Below are 19,826 nucleotides of genomic sequence, written 5' to 3'. Positions count from 1 at the left end.
AGACTGCAGAGGTAGTCCACTGACTCCAGTCCAATCCACTGTGTAGCTGTTGTGTTGCCTAGCTTTTTTTCTAGCAGTTTTGCACTGACTGCTGTAGTTACAGTGAGTGCCATACTGCAGAGGTAGTCCACCGACTCCAGTCCAATCCACTGTGTAACTGTTGCCTAGCTTTTTTTCTAGCAGTTTTGCACTGACTGCTGTAGTTGCAGTCAGTGTCATACTGCAGAGGTAGTCCACCGACTCCAGTCCAATCCACTGTGTAGCTGTTGTGTTGCCTAGCTTTTTTTCTAGCAGTTTTGCACTGACTGCTGTAGTTACAGTGAGTGCCATACTGCAGAGGTAGTCCACCGACTCCAGTCCAATCCACTGTGTAACTGTTGCCTAGCTTTTTTTCTAGCAGTTTTGCACTGAATGCTGTAGTTGCAGTCAGTGTCATACTGCAGAGGTAGTCCACCGACTCCAGTCCAATCCACTGTGTAGCTGTTGCCTAGCTTTTTTTCTAACAGTTTTGCACTGACTGCACTACAGTAGTGAATTAAAATGATTGCAGTGAGTGAGTCCACTACTGCAGCACTTTATTTTGCATTAATGCACAATCAGATGATGTGAAATGCAAATGTCCCTGCAATTGAAGTTTTCCTATCAGCTTTTATGCAGTTATGGTGTGAAGAATGAGCCCTTAATGTTAAAAATGTTAATAAGTAAAGATTTACATGTTCAGTAAGAGATTTGTGTCGAAATTTTTGTTTTTTTTGCAAAATTTTACATGTGTGAAAATATCGGCCAATATCGGTCAATACCGATATGTGATCGGCAAAATATTGGTATCAGCAACGTAAAAACCAATATCGGTTGATCACTACTGTAAATTAAGTTGAAATTAAGTTCAAATTAAGTTAAGTTTGAACACATCTCTCTCTTCAGAATATGATAAGTATGGTTATGAAAATGTAAATATGTGAACAATGCTTCAAATTCAAACATACACAAATTGATTTCAATTCATATATAAATACATCAAATAATGCATGTCTAAAACCAAATAATACTAAATGCATTACCCATGTATGTGGTTTGGTTAAGAGTTCAACAAGCATTTCTAAACAGCATTTAAAAACGTAATAGCAGATTTTTAAAGCATTTAAGACACCCAAAGTATTGGTCTTGGAGTGTTAAATGCAAGCATTTAGACTTTGAGGCTTGCAGAGCAACCGCTAAAGCATGTCTTTAAAAATACATCCCATTCCCATTAAAATATCTATTTCAAAGACAGGAGGTCTAAGGTTGCCCCAAAAAACTTCATGGAAATTGTTGGAAGCTTTTAAATGCTTTGTAAATACTCTTTAAAATAGAGTGTTTAAAGAATCACTTTATTACTGTACTCTTTAAAATAGAGTTTATGACCGTATGAGCTGGGCATAATTCATATTATTAATATGTAAAATGTGCAGTAACCCATAGCATTTAACCAAATTGTACTGTATTAAGATTACTAAAACAAAAATTTCCAACTAGTAGCTTCATTTACCTGTTTCTTGAACTTCTTTGTGTTCGCTCAATAAGTAAACTTAATGCTGTCCTATCTGCAATAAAAACAAATAAAAACTTTATTGTATCATTATTATGGGGACAAAAAAACTTTATTGTATTATTAAAGCTGTATTAAAGCTAAATTCCAGGGATTCTGTTAATTTATACAAAATGAAGACACAATATGAGTTAAGTCCAGCAAGGTGCATAACACTCCCTGCAGTTTTTATGCCTACCCCTTCCCTCCTACTGCCCATTCACAGAAGCCTTGGTAGTATGTGAGCACATTCACAAAATACAAAGGCTTCTGTGAATGGACAGCAGAGGGGAGGGGCAGGCATAACTGCTTTGTGTACTTCTGTCCTCTCAGATCCCGGAGTGTCTCTCTGGCAGAGCAATAAATCTGTCAATTGTAAATAATAGATATAGGCCCAGGAGATGTCATGCAGCTCCTTGGACCTAACTCTTAGTGTGCCTTCACAAAGTCCTAAAATTCAACTCTAAAGCCCAAATTACCATTTTTAGATGTTATGGCTGCTTTTTGTTTGTTTTTTTAATCTTTCTTTCCTTTATTTTCATCTGGTGATCTGGCCAGTATGTCTGTTGTTTTTCAACAGAGCAAGCTCTCTTGCAAGTTTAGCACTTTAGAGTGTTTGGACAAATAGATTACCACCACTTAAGATGATCAGCTTTTATTAATATTAATTTATTTTATGTAAAAAATAAAAATAAAAAAAGTTACTGTAACTGTTTGTGTAACTGCAGCATGAGTTGGAGCCTGGCTTTAATTTGTTAGTGTATCTAAATCGGCTAGTACATCTAACACTCCCCTCCCCCTAGACTGACAATGCTGCTGTCCAAAGGTGCCCCTTTGCTTATTCATCCAGTTTTGGGGCACACTAATACAGGAGGTGTTTTAATGGCCAGGTCACCAGGTGAAATTAGGGAAAATAAATAATGCAGCCACCACATCTAATGATTGGTAAGCTGGAATATAATACATTTTGGGTTTTGGGTTTAATACGGCTTTAGCTATTGCTAACTAGCATGTATTATAAGATTTTCTGTGGAATATGTCAGCATTCCGATACTGTCATTGTTATGAGTGCCCAGGTTAGAAAGTACAATGTACGTTGGTTTGATGACAAATATATTTAAACTACAGGAGTAGAGAGGGCTCATGGTTAACGGATGTTCCCCTCAGGTGAACACGCTATAACAGTGACAGGACTCGCAATGTGTCTTATCTCTGTGTTCTCTAGACCTTCATCTCTTACGGCTTTTGACTTAGAAACATTTTGTATATGCTGGACAGCTCAAACATGATTTTTTTCAGCTGAACCTCTGGCTCTGCAGAGTCCTGGATGACTGCACTGAATACTAATATGTTTCCCAGACTGACAAAGTGTGCAGCACCTGACTATATAATCTGTGCTTTGACATCTTGGGCATCAATCACTAGGAGGAGACCACCCAGCTGCTTACTCATTTAGATTGCATTAGATGACCTAGACAAATGTACAGTATATCCACTCTATGCAGTGTAGCACACTTGATAGTGAACCATATTTGCTTTGCAGTTTCACAGCACTTTGTTTGCATCGGGAGACAATTGCTACATGGTTGGGGATAAGTCATCTCTACCTTGATTGCATTTTCCGTGCACCTAAAGATTTTAGTTTTCCCAAAGACTATCCAATGGGTTTTTTTTCACCTTACAATTCCTGTCATTTCAGGATGGTAATGACTGTCACTTTTATGGGGTGCCTATTGGGGCCCATGTGGAGACAGATATTATTATTATTATAATACAAGATTTTCATAGCACCAACAGTTTGCGCAGCACTACAATGTTAAGGCAGATAGTACAGTTACAATATTATTCAATACAGGAGGAATCAGAGGGCCCTGCTCGTTAGAGCTTACAATCTTTAAATATTCATTTCATGCAGAATAATAATGATTTAAAACTATAAAAGTGACAATCGCCTGCGCTAGATAAACTCAAATGTGATCCAAAAATGAACAATTCATGCTGCTACTTAAAATATAGAAATATCAAAAAAATAGTGAGTAGTAGTTACATGGGTCTGCGTGATCATTGCTATGTGCTTGGCCAACCTTTGAGCTTGACATTTTATCCCAAGTTTTCAAGTTCGTTTTTTTTGCCCAATATATTTTTGTTTCTTATAAACAGCATGGTAAAAGCTAACATTTCCTCTATTATAGGCAGTTGGAGGATTTTTGAAACCTACTGCATTACATCACTTTTTTTTAGAGAGTTTATATTGTCAGTCTTTTTGCTTTGTTTTATATGTAAAAGGTTTTACCATGTACTGTATAAAATAAAATTATTTGATTTTATATTTGTGTGTACACACATCAATGAATGCCTATAAAGTCCCATGCAAATTTTGTTATTTATGTATCTCTTGAATGTAGTTCATTTTTTTTCAAAAGCTGGTAATTTTATCGCACATCAAATATGTTTTTAATTGACAAAACAAAATATTGCATCAGTTTTAAATCATTAAAAAAATAGCGAGATACTGACATATGAAACCACACATACGTGTATCACCAGTAGCGCAAAAAACGCTAAGATAATAAAATTAGTGATTCAAATATCAAACTCCCAGATTTGGTGTCTGTAGAGAAAAGAGTAAATTATACAATTTAAAAAGTATACAAATGTACAACATGAATAAACAAGTAATGGCATAAATGTCCCATAAATAGTCCATCTGGTGAAAAATAAAAATAAGAGATCGAAAGAAATCAAAAAGTATCCAAAGATTAGAGAGTCCAGTGAATAAATTTAAATCAGCACAAAACTCCACCACTGTTGTGTGTCAACACTTCCCACTCCCATCAGATGGTAACTCACCAAATATTATTGCTCCCCATTCTCATGGTTTGGGCAAATACGCTTAAGTTAAGAATGGTATTGCAAAGTCCTTTAGTAAGCCTGTTCGCTCCTCCACCCCTCTTGTGGTAATTATTACTCCATGAGGGTACATGAAAAAAGAAAGGCTAGTAAATCAGTAAATTAGTAAATCAACCCTTATGCTGCTAAATAAATTATTCTTTACTAAATCGTAAAATCACTTACATACCAGGGGCCCATCTATCATTGCTGTCTGCAGTATTGTGTCCTGACCCACTTTCTCTCTTGACCTCTTCTGCAACGCCGTCTCATGGCAGCAGTACATATTCTAAAGGCTTAAATGCCACTTTGCAGTGGTTTACTATAGGTCTGTTGGAAATCATATATAAATATTGAAAGAACAGCAAGGCTGTGTCAGGCCATCCCTCTACTATGAAAACAAATTGTAAAAATTAGATGGTATCATTCAGAATGTTCATAGAACATGAACCCATTCCATGGAAATGTGTCAACTTTTAACTATTAAGAAGTCCAAGAATGTAGAATTGTACATGTATGGCAAATTTATTAACCCATTTAAATCAGACTGTGACTGGGTGTAGCAGGATGAGGAATGACACGGGTGGCTGTGGTAGGTCCTGACACCAGATGACAGTCCGGATACTGCTGAAATGTTGTGGATGCAGGAATGGAACTTGGACAGAATGCTGTCACACAGCTGGAGCACAGGAACTCACAGGTGCATGAGTCAAAGCTAGTCAGAGTCAACAACTACTGAGGTATCAATTGGAAAGGCAAAAGCACAGTCAGAAGCCAGGTCTAGGTCAATATCAGACAGACAGAAGATGTACAACACAGCAGGTAGAGGTTGGAGTCAGAGGACAAGCCAAGGTTGACAACAGAGATCAGGATCAAGTCAGGAGGCAAGCCAGATGAAAGCACAGGATGATCAGGATACAAGCCTGGTCACAGGTCACAAGTTGATCACCACTTCCCTTTAGTTCTGTGTTGCCTTAAAAAGGCAACTGGGCACGTGCCAATCCATGCTAACTTACCATTAGCCCTGATTATGCGTACTGGTCCACAAACTGTTCTGTGTGCAAGATCTTTGGTCTTCCTGACACTGTTGAAATACATACATAGGAGTTATTTTCAGGATTTGTTTTTTTGTCCAGCCAGTCTACATGCATATACAGCTCTGCCATACACCAGAACCAGGTTTGTGTCCTGATTTTACCCCACTATAGCAAGGCAATGCAGCTTGGTTGCCCCCAGCCTGTGTTTGAAAGTAAGGCCTGTTTCACATGGGCTTCCGCTTGTTTAAGAGCAGTGTGAACAACAAGCTTTCATTAATTTTTCAGCAAGCTTCGGGCAACATCCTCTAAGTCTTTGAAGCGTTTTTTAAATCCTGTTTTGGAAATGTTATACTCAGCTTTTAAAGCGGCTTGAACATAAATCCTAATGGGAGTGCTAATTTCCACTTTAAACAATCTGTTATCAGGCTTCAGCAGGCTTTCAACAAGCTTCAGGTAGTGCTGAAGCCTGCTAGCAGATTGTTTAAAATGACAATCAGCACTCCCATTAGGATCTGTGTTCAGGCTGCTTTAAAAGCTTTAAAAAAGCTTGGTAAAAGCTCTGCTAATGGTTTATAAAGCTTACTGTTCACGCTACCCTTTTACAAGCTGAAGCCTGTGTGAAACTGGCCTAAAGGAGCATCGGAATCCCAATGAGTCATCCCTCTGTTCTTTCCTCCTGACAGCATGTCTCCTGTTTTATACCTAATTGGCTCCTAATGCCGTCCTATACCTGCTGCATAGGGTATCACAAGAGGCTGATATCAAGACAGATTTAGGTGCTTATACTGGCTGCATTAAAAATTCATATGATGATGTTTTCATGATCACATAGCTGCATTGTTTGGTGTATTTATAAATCTGTCTGGACTTCAGCTTTAAGTGTTCATAGCCAAATCTAGTAATTATCCAGCCACCTGTGTTGGCCAACCATGCGTTGGTAGCCAGATTCCTCGGTTACAATGCTGCCAGTTATACCTTGTATTGGAAAATCACAAGTACAGCTGGTTCTCTTCTCCATTAGATTGTTTGAATGATCAGAAACACGTTACATTGCAAACAGTTTGCATTTGGTGTTAGTATGACAGGACTGAATTTTATGTCAGCTCTGAATCCTTAATTCCATGTTTGCCTATTTTTCTCCAAACAGAAGAAGATGGCAGAGACTCGCACAGAACTGCATGGAAAACATAATTTACTGGCCGGCACTTATTTTGCAGTTTCTGCTTTCATAAATAATACATTAATGGATGCGCTGCTGTTTAAGAAGCTGCAATCCCTACCATTCTCATTAGCACTATGTGGTGTTATTTTTCACAGCGGCACTTCTGTGGGAATTTGCCATCTCTGTTAACAGGCTGGAATTGATGGCTTTACGTGCGAAGGGTGCATTAGCGGCATTCTGTGCTTTTACAGCTGTCTACTTAACCGCCCGACATATTTCAATACATTAAAATTAAGGGAGTTATTACTTTGTAATAAAAGAAAGCCATAATGTTGTTTTAAGACCCAAACTCTTCCTGTGGAAATGTAACAAAGCAGTTTTACATTAACTGCTACATGACTAATAAAGCTCTTTAATAAAATTCTATAATACAACCAAAAGGAACAATACGGATATACACAAAGCGTAATAAACAGATGCCGATTATATGGCTGTCTAAAGTGGCAACTGATAAGTCAACTTTCTGATCCATTTTATGGATATATTTTATTTATAAGAAGTATTGTATACACTGGGGAAAGAAACCAGACTAGCGTTGGTTACAAGACCATAATTTAAAGGTAAAGTCTTCATTTTGCATAATACCCATAATTCCTTCCCTTGACACACATATACACTCTCACAAAAATTCCTCTTACTTATTCATATATACTGTGTGACAGGCTAGGCTACCTCTGCCTTGTTAGGAAATTCTAGTCTGACATTATTAATCCAAGTGATAGTTAAGATCCAACCTCAGTATTTTAGCAAAGGGAAGGAGAATTGTAACCACATGGTTTACATACCATGGAGAAAACCATTTATAAAAACAGTTTATGCAAGAAAAAAAAGTGATTTAGTATTTTCTGCAGGCGAGGGGGGCAACTAGGAAAATATATCAGATATATTGGGAAAAAAGATTTTAACAAGGAATCCAATTATACAGTATATTATTAATGGAAAAATGTAATTTGTTTATTATATGGTTACTAAGAGGAGGGGCCACACTTCTAAATATACCTTCCAGTTACTGTAAGTCTGCATGAATAAATTCCTGACAATACAGCAACAGTATAATTTTCCAAACAACTCCTTGGGCTCCATTCCAGTGATTTTGTGGCTGACTTACTAAAAGCAAATAGGCTGCTCAGGTTGCAAGGGTATTTTCACTTTGCGAAGATATTGTGAATGTGGTGAAAGTTTGCAAAGAATACCCAATCATGTAAAAGGAACATTTTAAAAAACATCAGCAGAACATCACCTTATTCACTAAGCTAGGCAGAAAATTCCCTTGCAAAGTGAATGTTCCCCTGTAAAGTGATCAGCCTATTTGTCTTTAGTAAATCAAGCCCTTTACCTAGACCAGTGATCTCCAAACTTTTCAAACAAAGAACCAGTTTATTGTCCTTCAGACTTTGGGACGTCTGGATTGGGGCCAGTGGGGGCAGAAAATGTCCAGCATTATGCCTTAGTGTTTGTGGTCAGTAGGGGGATGAGTAGAGCCCCTATTAGTAGGAGGAATAGTATCCCCTCATTGGTATCAGTGGGGCGATCAAAAGGGTTAGATTTGCCCCTAGGGAGTGCTTGCTAACTGTGGGGGAGGTGCATGTACTGTGGGAAGGCAGAGATCCGTGTTACAGAAACACAAGATCACTGCCTTCCCTTGTCACAGAACAGGGTTCTTCCTGTGCCTCAAACGATCATCAGAGCAGCTGATTGGCTCCTGCTGTGCCCAATCACAGCAGGAGTGGGTCTCTGGTGGTGCGCATGCACGACCCAAACCTAGAAGTGCAGGATTACGTACCTGTATGTGATTCTGCGCAGAGGAGCCGCCGCTCCTCAGTAAATGTACATGGGGCGATAGCAAGAGGTTAAAACTGGCTATTCACTGAATGACATTTCAATCAGTGTGTGGCTACCCCCGCTCTGCAGAAGTCAATAGTTTGATCAGCTTCTGTCGAAGGGACATGTTTGAACAGTTTCCTTGTTCAGCAGCTACAGCAAATCAGCTACAGTCCCGGATCAGTGTATTCTGACAGCAGTGGATACCAATGTCAGAATACAATGTCCTGGCAGGTGGGGATTCCTCAATCCACCATGTTTGCCTACTGGCTGAATGAAAAAAATAAATAAATAAGCGTATATGGCCAGTTTTTAATAATTGTGTCATCTCTGTCTAGTATCTTAGTCCAGAAAGTAGATGATGCCTGAAGACTGAAGGCACAGTTTGCTGAATAGAAAAACAGATAACGATATTACCCGAGGATTCATCGTGATTCCTGAAAGATAAAAACAATTCTGAGTGTTACACTTACACATTACTTATGCATCTTACATGAAAAAAACATGTGAAATGAGAATCAAAGTTCTTATCATCAGAGCTCACCATATAAACTGATAGCTAAGATATTATGTGAGTGACTTGAAGAGATTTTTTCTCACCATGGACCAGTTGTGATTTTTCGGCATCTGGGTGTATCCTTTGCCATACAATAGCATTACCTTGAGTAGAAAGTAGCACATGTTGAGTTGACTAAAGTGGGGTATATACATAATGATCTTAAGAAAAATAGGCTTATGTATTCATCCTTATAGAGTACCTAGATAGATTATTCTGCAAAGGTGTATGAAAACGGAACTCCGGCTGTTCTTTTTTTTTTCTCTTTTTTAAACATGCCCATGTTGTTTCCAGCGAATCCTACATCAATCAACATTAATATAACATGTCGGTTTAGTAAATGTACATTAGTTTCAAAAACTTACTTTGCATCCCCCCTGAGTGCGCTCCCATCTTCATTGTGGGCAGAGGAAGCCCACTACTATCTATTTTCAGGTGCGGCATTGCTCGCGATCTCGTGCATGTGCATAAACAAAGCCCAGGGGCAGATTGCTATAGAGGCGCAGACACATTGACTCCTGGGATTGATGACACTTATAACCCAGCAGCCAATGTGCAGCCAGACATGACGTACCTTGCCGTGGAGAGGTACACAGGAAGATGACAATAATGGCACTAAAAGCAAAGTACATAGAACACAAAAAAAAAACTATCAATGCATTTTTGGCCTGCAAAAAAGATCTGCATGGGTAAAAGTTTATAATGTGGGTTGAACTCCGCTTTATATGTATATTTGTGGCACTTTTGTTTATGGTTACTTCACGTAACTTATCTACAAATAGATCAAGGCATAGTGTTCAGGTTTAAAGCCATCAAACAAACTCTGAGATAATTAAAGTGGACCAATACTGTGAAACTTTTAACCTTCTGAAAGTTAAAAGTCCTCCCTAAAAGGAGATATTATTAAATGATAATCTTGCCTTATAAACTATACACTGTACCCTGGGAACTGTCATTGCACTGTCCAGTGAGATTGCGTAAAATAAGCTTTTTGCATACAGTAGTTACAATTTTTTTTGTTTTATCAGAAAACAGCTTTATTAAGAAAACGTACATTATATAGATACCAAAGGAGAAAGCAAAAACGAAGCGATACAGATTATGACACCATAGATCAAAATATCAAGCATTAGGAACCTTGTTCTATCAATAAGCATGGGTATGATCATGGGAAACATTAATGAAATAAAGAAGGCATGATGGGCACACATAGGCAGATAGCAGCCAATAATGTAGGCAAACTGAACAGAAAATTTACAATCAATTAATGTCGCAGTTTGGGATACCCATCTATCCTAGATCTTTGTATATTTGTGTAGGTTCCCCTATGTTTGTAGATAATTTTTTTATATGTTAGTGTGGCATTGACATCCCTCTTCCAAGACTGGATTAAGGGGGGCGTTGCTTGTATCCAATTCCGTGCCACCATCTTCCTGGCCATAAAGAGAGTTTCATGCAAGAATATATCAAGGAATTTGTCAATGCTTAGGTCTGGAAGTAAGCCAAGTAGGGATTGTTTAGAGTCTAGGGCAATCAGTGAGCCCATTTCATTTTGTATGAGGCGGGCCACTGAAGCCAATATGTCTGGATAATCGGGCAAGCCCACAGCAAGTAAAAGAAGGTGTCGGGACTGAGGCACGTAGCGGACACATTGGATTACAGTTAGGTTGGTATTGGGAGATCCACTGGGCAGTGAGATAAGCCCAGTACATGATGTACAATTGTGTTAACCGGTCTGATATTCTAGGGGAAACAGTTTTGAAATCGTTCAAAATCTCCTCCCAATCTGTGTCCTCTATGGCTCCAAGGTTGGCTTCCTATTTCATTTTAACTTTATATGTTAGTTACACATTTAGATTGGAAAAAGACGTTTGACCAATCTATGTCAACCGATTGAAAAATAAATATATTAGAATATATAGTAAACCTTCATATACATAATTCTCCACCCACAGTTAATCCAGACAAAAAAAAAACCCTATAAAGTATGGTCCAATTCGCTCCAGCCAGGGAAAACCAAATGTGTTCCTGATCCCCCAGAAGGAATTCGGATAATCTCTGGATCAACTACCCCTGGTTTTATTACCTATAAATATTAGTATCTGGTTATATTTTGCACATTTAAGAATGCATCCAGCTCTTTTTAAAACAATCTACTGAGCTGGCCAGAACTAGTTGCTAGTCTATTCTGCATTTTCACAGCTCTTACTGTGAAGAAACCTTCCATATGTGGAGGTTAAATCTATTTTCCTCCAGACATAAAGAATGCCCCCTTTTTCTCTGTAATGACCTGAAAGTAACCCCATTTCACTATATGGACCACTTATGAATATAAACATGGTAGTCATATCTCCCTTAATCACCTCTTCAATGAAGAGAATAAATTCAGTTCAGCTAATCTTTCCTCATAGCTAAAGCCCTCCATGCCTCTTATCAGTTTGATTGTCCTTCTTTGCACTTTCTCCAGTCCTCAAATTTTTGTTTTTTATAACTGTGCCCAGTTCTCACTGATATTTAAAAGAACAAGGCATCTTGGAGCATTGGCTTATAGCCAAGACTCTTTAAAGTTTAACACGGAGTACTGGTTGACTAGTTTGAATAAAAAGATTACAAAAGTGTTCTGTGGTCTTGACTAATAACTGTCAGCCAAGAAACTGGAGTTTCCGACAGGTAATGATAATTTCTCTCCAGCTTGAAAATCTGAATATTTCAAATTTGCCTTCATTTTTATTGTGTTTGATTCACCTGTAAATCCTAATGTTTCCATATGTGATACCTAACCATTACATCAGTATTTGTATCCATCCATGGTGTACCATGAAATTCTCAGTAACACCGCTTATTGTAGCTTACCTATTATCATTGTAACAAAATGTACCCTTCGATTGTCTTGTCTGCAATGTTTTTTGATGATTATGTTATTATCCTGGCAATATGAAGTGTTAAGGCCCTAACCAATCATCATTAGATCACCTTAAATAGTAATAGAGTATTGTACCATGTTGGTCATCAATTGATGCAGGAGGTTTAAAGTGGAGTTCCGGCCTATTTTGCAACTTTAGTGATTCCTGGAGTGCTCGATATGCTGATCAACAATTGGGCATTTTACATTTTTTTCGGGGGTCCCTTACCTTATTTTCAGGGCATTATTGATTTTACTTCCTCCTTCTCCCCCCTCTGTGGCCACGGCCACAGACATCACTTCCGCCTTTGCATTGCATCCTGGGAGCTGTTTGTCATCACTCCCAGGAGGCTGGAATCAGGAACAACTTCCAGAACACTCCCTGGAATCAGGAAGAAGGACACAGCAGATTAGACTGCGGCTTCAGATGCCCACATCCAAGATGGCTGCGCCTAGACAGCATTTTCAAAAGTAGGATTTTGACTAAAATCCAATACTGTACACCTTGTAAGTATAGGAATATCGGTTCTGTAAAGGGCGATGGATTAGTAGTATAGGGGTATTTTTAGTTAAAAAAGGTATTTGAGGCCGGAACTCCGCTTTAAGTGATATCCTTTATTGGCTAATTTTAAGTATAACTAAAGGCAAAACTTTTTTTTTTTTTTTTTTTTAGTTTTGGATAAAGTGGAGAGTGATTAGACAACTTGTCAATTTTTTGTGCTGTCTGTGCCCCAGTTAAGGAGATTCACCCTCTTTATTTGTCTTGTTTACCATTATCATTGAAAGTGAGGGCTCTTTCACACGGCCGCTCCGCTTGTCCGCAAATCATCCTATTTTTTTGCGGATGATTTGCAGACATAATGTAAGTCTATGGCATTGCAGATGTCAGCGGAATACCATCCGCTGACATCCGATTTTCTACCCTTGAGTTCTGTTCCATTTTTTGGAAAGGAACAGAACCCTATTTTTTCATCCGTGTAAAAAAACGGAAAGGAAGGAAAATCGGATGTCAGCGGTGTCATCCGCTGACATCCGCAATGCCATAGACTTACATTATGTCCGCATATCATCCGCAAATGGATGGGATGATATGCGGGCACACAAAGCGGATGACACAAATGTGATCCGCTCCGTGAAAAAAAAAAAAAAGTCCCGCAGCGGACTAAAGCAGCGGAGCGGCCGTCTGAAAGAGCCCTGAAAGTAAAAGAAAATTGCATGTTTTGGGTTGTTACCAGAAAAGTAATAGAGGGGACATCCTCCAATGGGAGCACTAGTTCTGGTGACCTGGTGGTCCCTAAGAGATTCCCTTAATTTGCAGGGATTGCCTTTCACTTCCTGTTTGGCTATGGGCCAGGAAGTGAAGGAAAATCTTCGCAATGGGACACAGATGGAGAAACAAAATCTGGTTCTTTGGACCTGCATTATCCAAAATGAAAAAAAAGTTTGGCTTATAGTTCTACTTTAAAAAAATAAAGATGCAATCTTTTGGGTAGCCTCAGACCCTTTCATCAAGCGTTAGACATTTCTGGTAGAAATGCATAGAGTATCACCTAAACTGCAAACTTTGAAACTTTCTGCATTACCTATAACATAATTTAGATGAACATACGCGTTTCAGTGTTATTCAAATGTCATCTTTCCTTGTCAATGGTATTAGACTTCCTTGATTACTTGATTGGTTGGGGTTATAGGTTTTTGGATCATTGGCTGAATATTAACTCACCTTCATTAATTAACACAGCTATTTGTCCTTTCTTTACCCTATTAGACCACCGCTCTTGATAAGGAGAGGCAGGTTTTCAGACGAAGACGCAACCAGGATGTGAGAAGGCGGTTCATGGCCCAGCCAGCTGCACCAGAACTCACTTCAGAATCAGAGGACTATTCACCAAGCTCATCTGAGACTGTTCGCTCACCTAACTCACCCTTTTAAGGAAACACTTTAAATCTTGGCTTAACCCTTCGAGACTTCAGAATGGAAGCCGTTTGGAAATCTGTTGTGGACATTACAATTTATGATGTTTCTAGGTGTGAAAGAGAGAGAGCAAGTAAGGCGGGTGAAAGCATGATATCTTTTGGATGTCTTCAGCACTATAGGGTAAATGTTTATGTATTAAAATTTACTGATGAATGAATGACAAGGCTGCAAAATTCCTGGTAGGCAACTGCAAAGAGAACATAGGTTTGGCGCTCAGTAAAATTGCGACCTTTGAGCAGATATGGAAACATGTTTGACTGTGAAAGAATTAGTGAAAGAGCAGGTTATAACACAGAGATCCATTTATGACATTCAATAGTTCAGAGGTAAGTTTTGTTCATTTATTCACAGCTTAGGCAGATCATGATGGGTTATGATTTAATGGTTCTAAAAAAACGATCAGAATTGGAGGTGCTCAGACTCTGAGTGTATGCATGCTTGAACACAGATATATCCTTAAAAATACAGTTGCTAGAATGGATTTTGCACCTTCATGTGCTTTAATTTATTTTTTTACAGAGCAAAAAAGCCCTGCAGCATTTGCTTATCTGCTTTTCTTTTCTAGTCTTCTTCTGCAAAGGACAAAATTGTTTCTTTTTGTTGCCCTGTGATACCACACAAAATAGTTTTTGTAAATAACTGTATGATGCAGGACAACAAACAGTAATCAAATTGTACTGATGATATGTAAATCTCGCTTAAAAGCACAAAGATAAGCTGTAAAAAAAGGAGGAGTACATGTACCAACCAGATGATTAAAGTTAGTTGAGGGACAGTTTTTAATGTGGATATACAGCTAGACAATACAGGGTTTCTCAGTCTATGGCATATCTACCCAAACAAGGCTGTGGTTGTAAAAACGAGGCTTGGATATATAGGAGAAAATGTTTTATGGATCTGTGTTTCTTTTTATTTTTCCCTATCTTTCCCCAATTATTAGGCATAAACAAGCTATTGAGACTGATTCATCAGCCACTAATTGCAGTCCCTTATGAATTAAAACATAATGAAGAATGGGAATTGGACAAAAGAAATGAGCTTATAGGATGTGCTCACATTGAGTAGGCAAACAACAAAAATCTTTAAATAATTGGTCATAGGAGAAATAAATAGACTACTTTTGCTGAACTCTGTATGAACATGCTAGTTTTTCTGATATACTGGAACAAGATGCAGATCAAACATCTGGATTTGACCTTTGACCAACTTTACTTGATTGTTACTTGTTCCTGGTCAGTAACTTGGACCAGGTCAACAACTTAGGCAACTTACGAGATGGTAGGCTATTTATTTCCCTTCTTCTTTAATGGTAATAGCATTGCTTGTTTCTATAATTTGCATATTTTTGTTTGAAATACTTTTTTTTTTTTATTACATACCCATTTTTCTCGCATATATAAGTGGGCAATCACAGTGGGTAGAAAAAAAATAGTTTGTGGCATCAAATTAGTTTACGTAATCAATTTGAGTGCCTAGGTCCTAAAAATGTAATCAAACTCTGGACACAAAAAGTACAGCTTAAAAAACTCAATTCTGACAAATATCTTGATGCATAAATAAATTATATTGCAAATGTAAGATATATTATACAGTTACATATATAAGTTAAATATATATACCTATACTGTACACAGGGCGATGCTATTAATGGTTTTGTAACCAAGCCAATGAATGGATGTTTTTAAACATTTCACCAACTCAGTCTAGGTGGATCCTGGTGCGCACATTGAGCTTCTTTGACTTCTTTTTACTAATAAGAACCCTATGATCCTAGCACCATTTGTTAGATCACATTCCATGCCATGGCCCTCAAGGCTCAAAATCTTAAATTTAAGCTGGTGGTCAACTGAATCTACATGTGGCCTCTTAAAACTAAGCTATCTGTTTTAGGTGGATGTACACTTTAAGTTAAGATTTCTATTTTTATTTTCCCATAGTCTGATGGGGTGTTTGAGATGCAATGTGCAACTGAGCCCTTAAATATCTACAGGCCACTGCTGACCCTTCTGTTGTTATACAATGACAGTTTCCAGCATGTCCTGCCGCCATACAGAATTCCAAATAGGCCAATAGTGACCTCCAGTTGTGGATTGACATTATACTCTGCCTGTCACACAGAATTGTGGGAATGACTTCATGTTTTCAATTCCTGATTTCCACATTTTAATATATACCTGATAGGGACCTGTGGAAAACCCCTGTTATCTTTTGAATTTACAGGTTTTACATAATAAATAATATCATGATATAAAAAAAACACAACACATTCACCAGTTTTAATCTATGTATTGTAGCAGTACCTCAATTTTTTAAATCAGCTATCTTTATTTAATGAGGCGAAAATAAATGAGCAAATTGTACTAAATCAAAACAGCCAGTTAGCAATCATATCATTGTTCTAGCTGCTTTAGCCCAATGAAAGGTGTATTCTGATTGGTTGCTGTGGTCTGCCGTATTCTGCCATAAGCACCGTGCTTTATGCTACCTTTAAACTTCTCAAACTATTGAAAAGAACAACATCTGTGTGTGTAAATTATGAGTTCCATTGCTTTTTGTATTTATTTATTTTTTTTTATTTTCTCATTTCTAAATAAAGTGTTATCTCAACATACAATGGTTGGTTTTTAACAATGCTCACTTTTTCTAATATTGACATCCATTGTAGTAAATAACAACATTAAAATATCCTCTAAGGAAGAATGTAAATGACACTATCAGAAGCCAGTAGAGTTTACGTGCTGCCACATGTAAATCTGTGTAGCTCTGTATCAGATACTAGTTGGCAAGTCTGTATGTAAAGATTACTTAAAGGATACACAAGCAGATAATACCATCCTTTCATACATGCTCCTCTTTCTATAGGCACCACCCAAAGTTATAATAAAGGTGACAACATGCTGAATGGTTTCGTCTACCAGTCCTGAAAAGAAAGAGAGGATGGTTGCCCAGTAATAAGTCAGGAAGGGTCTTGTTTTATTTTCACACATCCTCTACCTTCATTGTCTCCTTATGGTACTGGCCCATGATGTCTGTATGGTAGATCCCACCCCTAAAATTGGATACTCCGTATAGCATTAGAATTAGTATCCATAAACATGAACTTTAAAAAGATCAGCTGGCTTGTTTATTGGAAATGGTCGGTCACGTATGCAACCAATCAGACATTTGCTTTCATCAAATTGTTCTTGTAAAATCTTGAACATAGAGGAGAAACTGCAGTGTTGCATCTTATGACCAGTCAGTAGTCAGCAGTTAAATGGTGTTCTTGTGACTGATATTGTAGGTTTTCTCCTACCTTCTAGAGTTAAAATGGCCATTCGTCCAGCTATAATTTAAGAACCATAGATATTCTCAGGTTACAAGTGTCTCTCAGGCTTTTGTATTGCTTCCTATGTCAACACTAAAGGGAAGGAGGTGGCCTGTGTTGTCAGTCTAGTAAAGAGTTACCCCAATGGTTTGCCGCTAACCGTAACCCTTGCAGGTGCACAACTGTAATTCCTAGATGTCTGCTTAGTTTTATATGATTACGATGTCCCATGCACTTTTCATTAGCTAGACATTCAGCCTGAGCATTGAGTAATTGTTATGTGGATGGCCTAATAAAAGAGTAAAAAATTGTCAGCAGGAGAAGGGTTAGAATCCATGTCAGGATTTTTTTTTTTGCTGTCTGTGTTTCCATTCCATTACTGTCAGGACAAAAAGTAATGGTAAATGCCTTTCAACAGGGACACAGACAAAAATGCATTTAGTAGAGAGAGGCACGGTATAACTTGACAGTCCTTTTTTCGTTTTTTGCATCTTCCTGTCTTTTTGGGGAACACCCACCGTTCACCATCCACCAATTGCTGCCACCCTGTGGCACACTTTAGCAATACACTTTCTTTATTCCATGAAAATCTCTTCCTACAATAAAAAGCACCACTTAAACTGCATTTTCATCATCAACCCCCTAAACACCCCCATAACAGCTAAGGGTTCTCAGCTCACCCTGACAGGAAATATAGGAAAATCTGCCCAGTTGGGTCATAGGCAGAAATAGAAACCTGCGAAAAATGAGCTGGGATTAGACTTTAAAAACAAGCTCGCCTCCGCCCCAGCATTTAGATCCTCTTAGGCTGGATTCAAACAAATGTGTTTTTCATGCTTTTTTACAGAAATGCATTTCATTTTTTTTAACATGGGTTCCTATGGAACACGTTTACATCAATGCATTTTTGTGCCTCTGCGTTTTTGGAAAGATTCGGGGACTTTTTTTTCCTGCAAAATGCAGCCCTTTACATGGAATAGATTTCAATGGGCCTGCATCCAAAATGTAAGTGTTTTGGTTTTACGGCAATTTTGCCACGATTTGCATTTTGCAAATCGCAAATCGCCGTAAAATCGCGGCAAAATCCCAGTAAAATCCTGGTAAAAACTTGCGGAAAGCACAGCAAAAAGCACTACAGAAATGCTCAAAAGCAACATGCAACAGTACCATGATTTAAAAAAAATGCTGTTTACATATGTGGGTGCGACGTACGCATGTGTTCGATTCTGCGTGCTAGCACACGCGGATGGGGGCACTTTAATTTTTTTTTATTATTATTGTTTATTTTATTTTTATTTTTACACGTTCCCTTTAAGTTTTTTTTATGATCACTTTTATTCCTATTACAAGGGATGTAAGCATCCCTTGTAAAAGGAATAGGGCATGACAGGTCCTCTTTATGAAGAGATCTGGAGTCATTAGGACCCCACATCTCTCCTCCAGGCTGAGATGAAGCCTCCAAGAGTCATAGAGACTGCCAGGGACCACCGGGTCCTCGGTATTCTCTATGGTGAACTTCTTCTGCCGGCGGATTGCTTTCCTGGCTTGCCGATCGCACAGGCGAGCCGGTAGCAGCACCGGAGGGTGGCGGGAGGGTTGTCTCCTCTTGCCACCTGTAAGAACAATCAAGTGGCTGAATAGCCGCTATGATTGTTCTTATGGTGCAGGAAATCGCTGGCTGAAAAAATATATATATGAATGATGCCTGCAGCTGCATCAGATATCCCCACTCAAGGCCCTGGACATCACATGATGTACTGCAGGCGGAAAGTGGTTAATAAAGCTAATTAAAAAAAAATAAATAAAGTTATGAGCAATGCAAAAGTTACAAGTTATCACAGAACAGTCAGTGAGGAAAAATCTTCCAGTGGCTACAGCTGTTCTGGCGACAACTGTCTAGCAAGGGCTATCCCCATACTTTGAAGAGATCTCATTTTACTTTCTGCTGTAAAGGTAACTCCCCCCCGATGGAACACAGTGCACAAAAAAATCAAGGATTTTAACCAATCCCTGCTGTATCAAGAAACTGAAAAAAAATATTGGCTTTATGGCTTGAAGTATGGCTTACTGCTGATTGGTTGCCATGGGTTATCATTTATTTATTCACCACATAACCAAATTATTCACCAGGGCAAGATTGTTAATTTCCACCATTGTATGGCACAGCCATGCTGTGTTCTGCTTGTGGATATCTACTGAACATCTATGGAGCACCTTCAGATCATATCCAAGGACAATAATACAATGCTGCCTGCTCCTATAGCCAGGATGTGCTGAGAAGCACAGCATAAAACTTGAAAGAAAGAAAACATTAACATTGCAAACAAAAAAATCATATTCATGCTCTTCAAGATAGAGTATTTAAATTGACTTGTGTTGGTACCAGATGGAATGTCTATGGTATAATACATATATATAGTATTTGCTATATTAAATAAAAATCACCAGTTTTTAGAGAACCAGAATGAGCACATTGGAGTTATCTCACGTCATACAGTTACCAGACTGGCACATTGTGAGTGACATTGTGAGCACTAAATTTAATAT

At 38.3% G+C, this 19,826-nt stretch overlaps 1 protein-coding gene across 4 annotated transcripts in view; it reads left to right on the top strand.

Moving 5' to 3' along the window:
• DCLK1 (doublecortin like kinase 1) overlaps positions 1-14,821 on the top strand; it is a 518,012-nt gene extending 503,191 nt beyond the window's left edge. For all 4 annotated transcript variants that reach the window (XM_082246215.1, XM_082246216.1, XM_082246217.1 and 1 more), the window contains one exon: positions 13,763-14,821. In XM_082246215.1, coding sequence (XP_082102341.1) covers positions 13,763-13,927 — 165 coding nt within the window. In that variant the 3' untranslated portion in view covers positions 13,928-14,821. The remainder of the gene's footprint in view (positions 1-13,762) is intronic.
• The last annotated feature ends 5,005 nt before the right edge of the window (positions 14,822-19,826 follow it).

The sequence above is a fragment of the Pelophylax lessonae genome (genome assembly GCF_965119305.1).
Source record: "Pelophylax lessonae genome assembly, chromosome: 2".
Taxonomy (NCBI): domain Eukaryota; kingdom Metazoa; phylum Chordata; class Amphibia; order Anura; family Ranidae; genus Pelophylax; species Pelophylax lessonae.
This window is presented reverse-complemented; position numbering and strand designations above follow the sequence as displayed.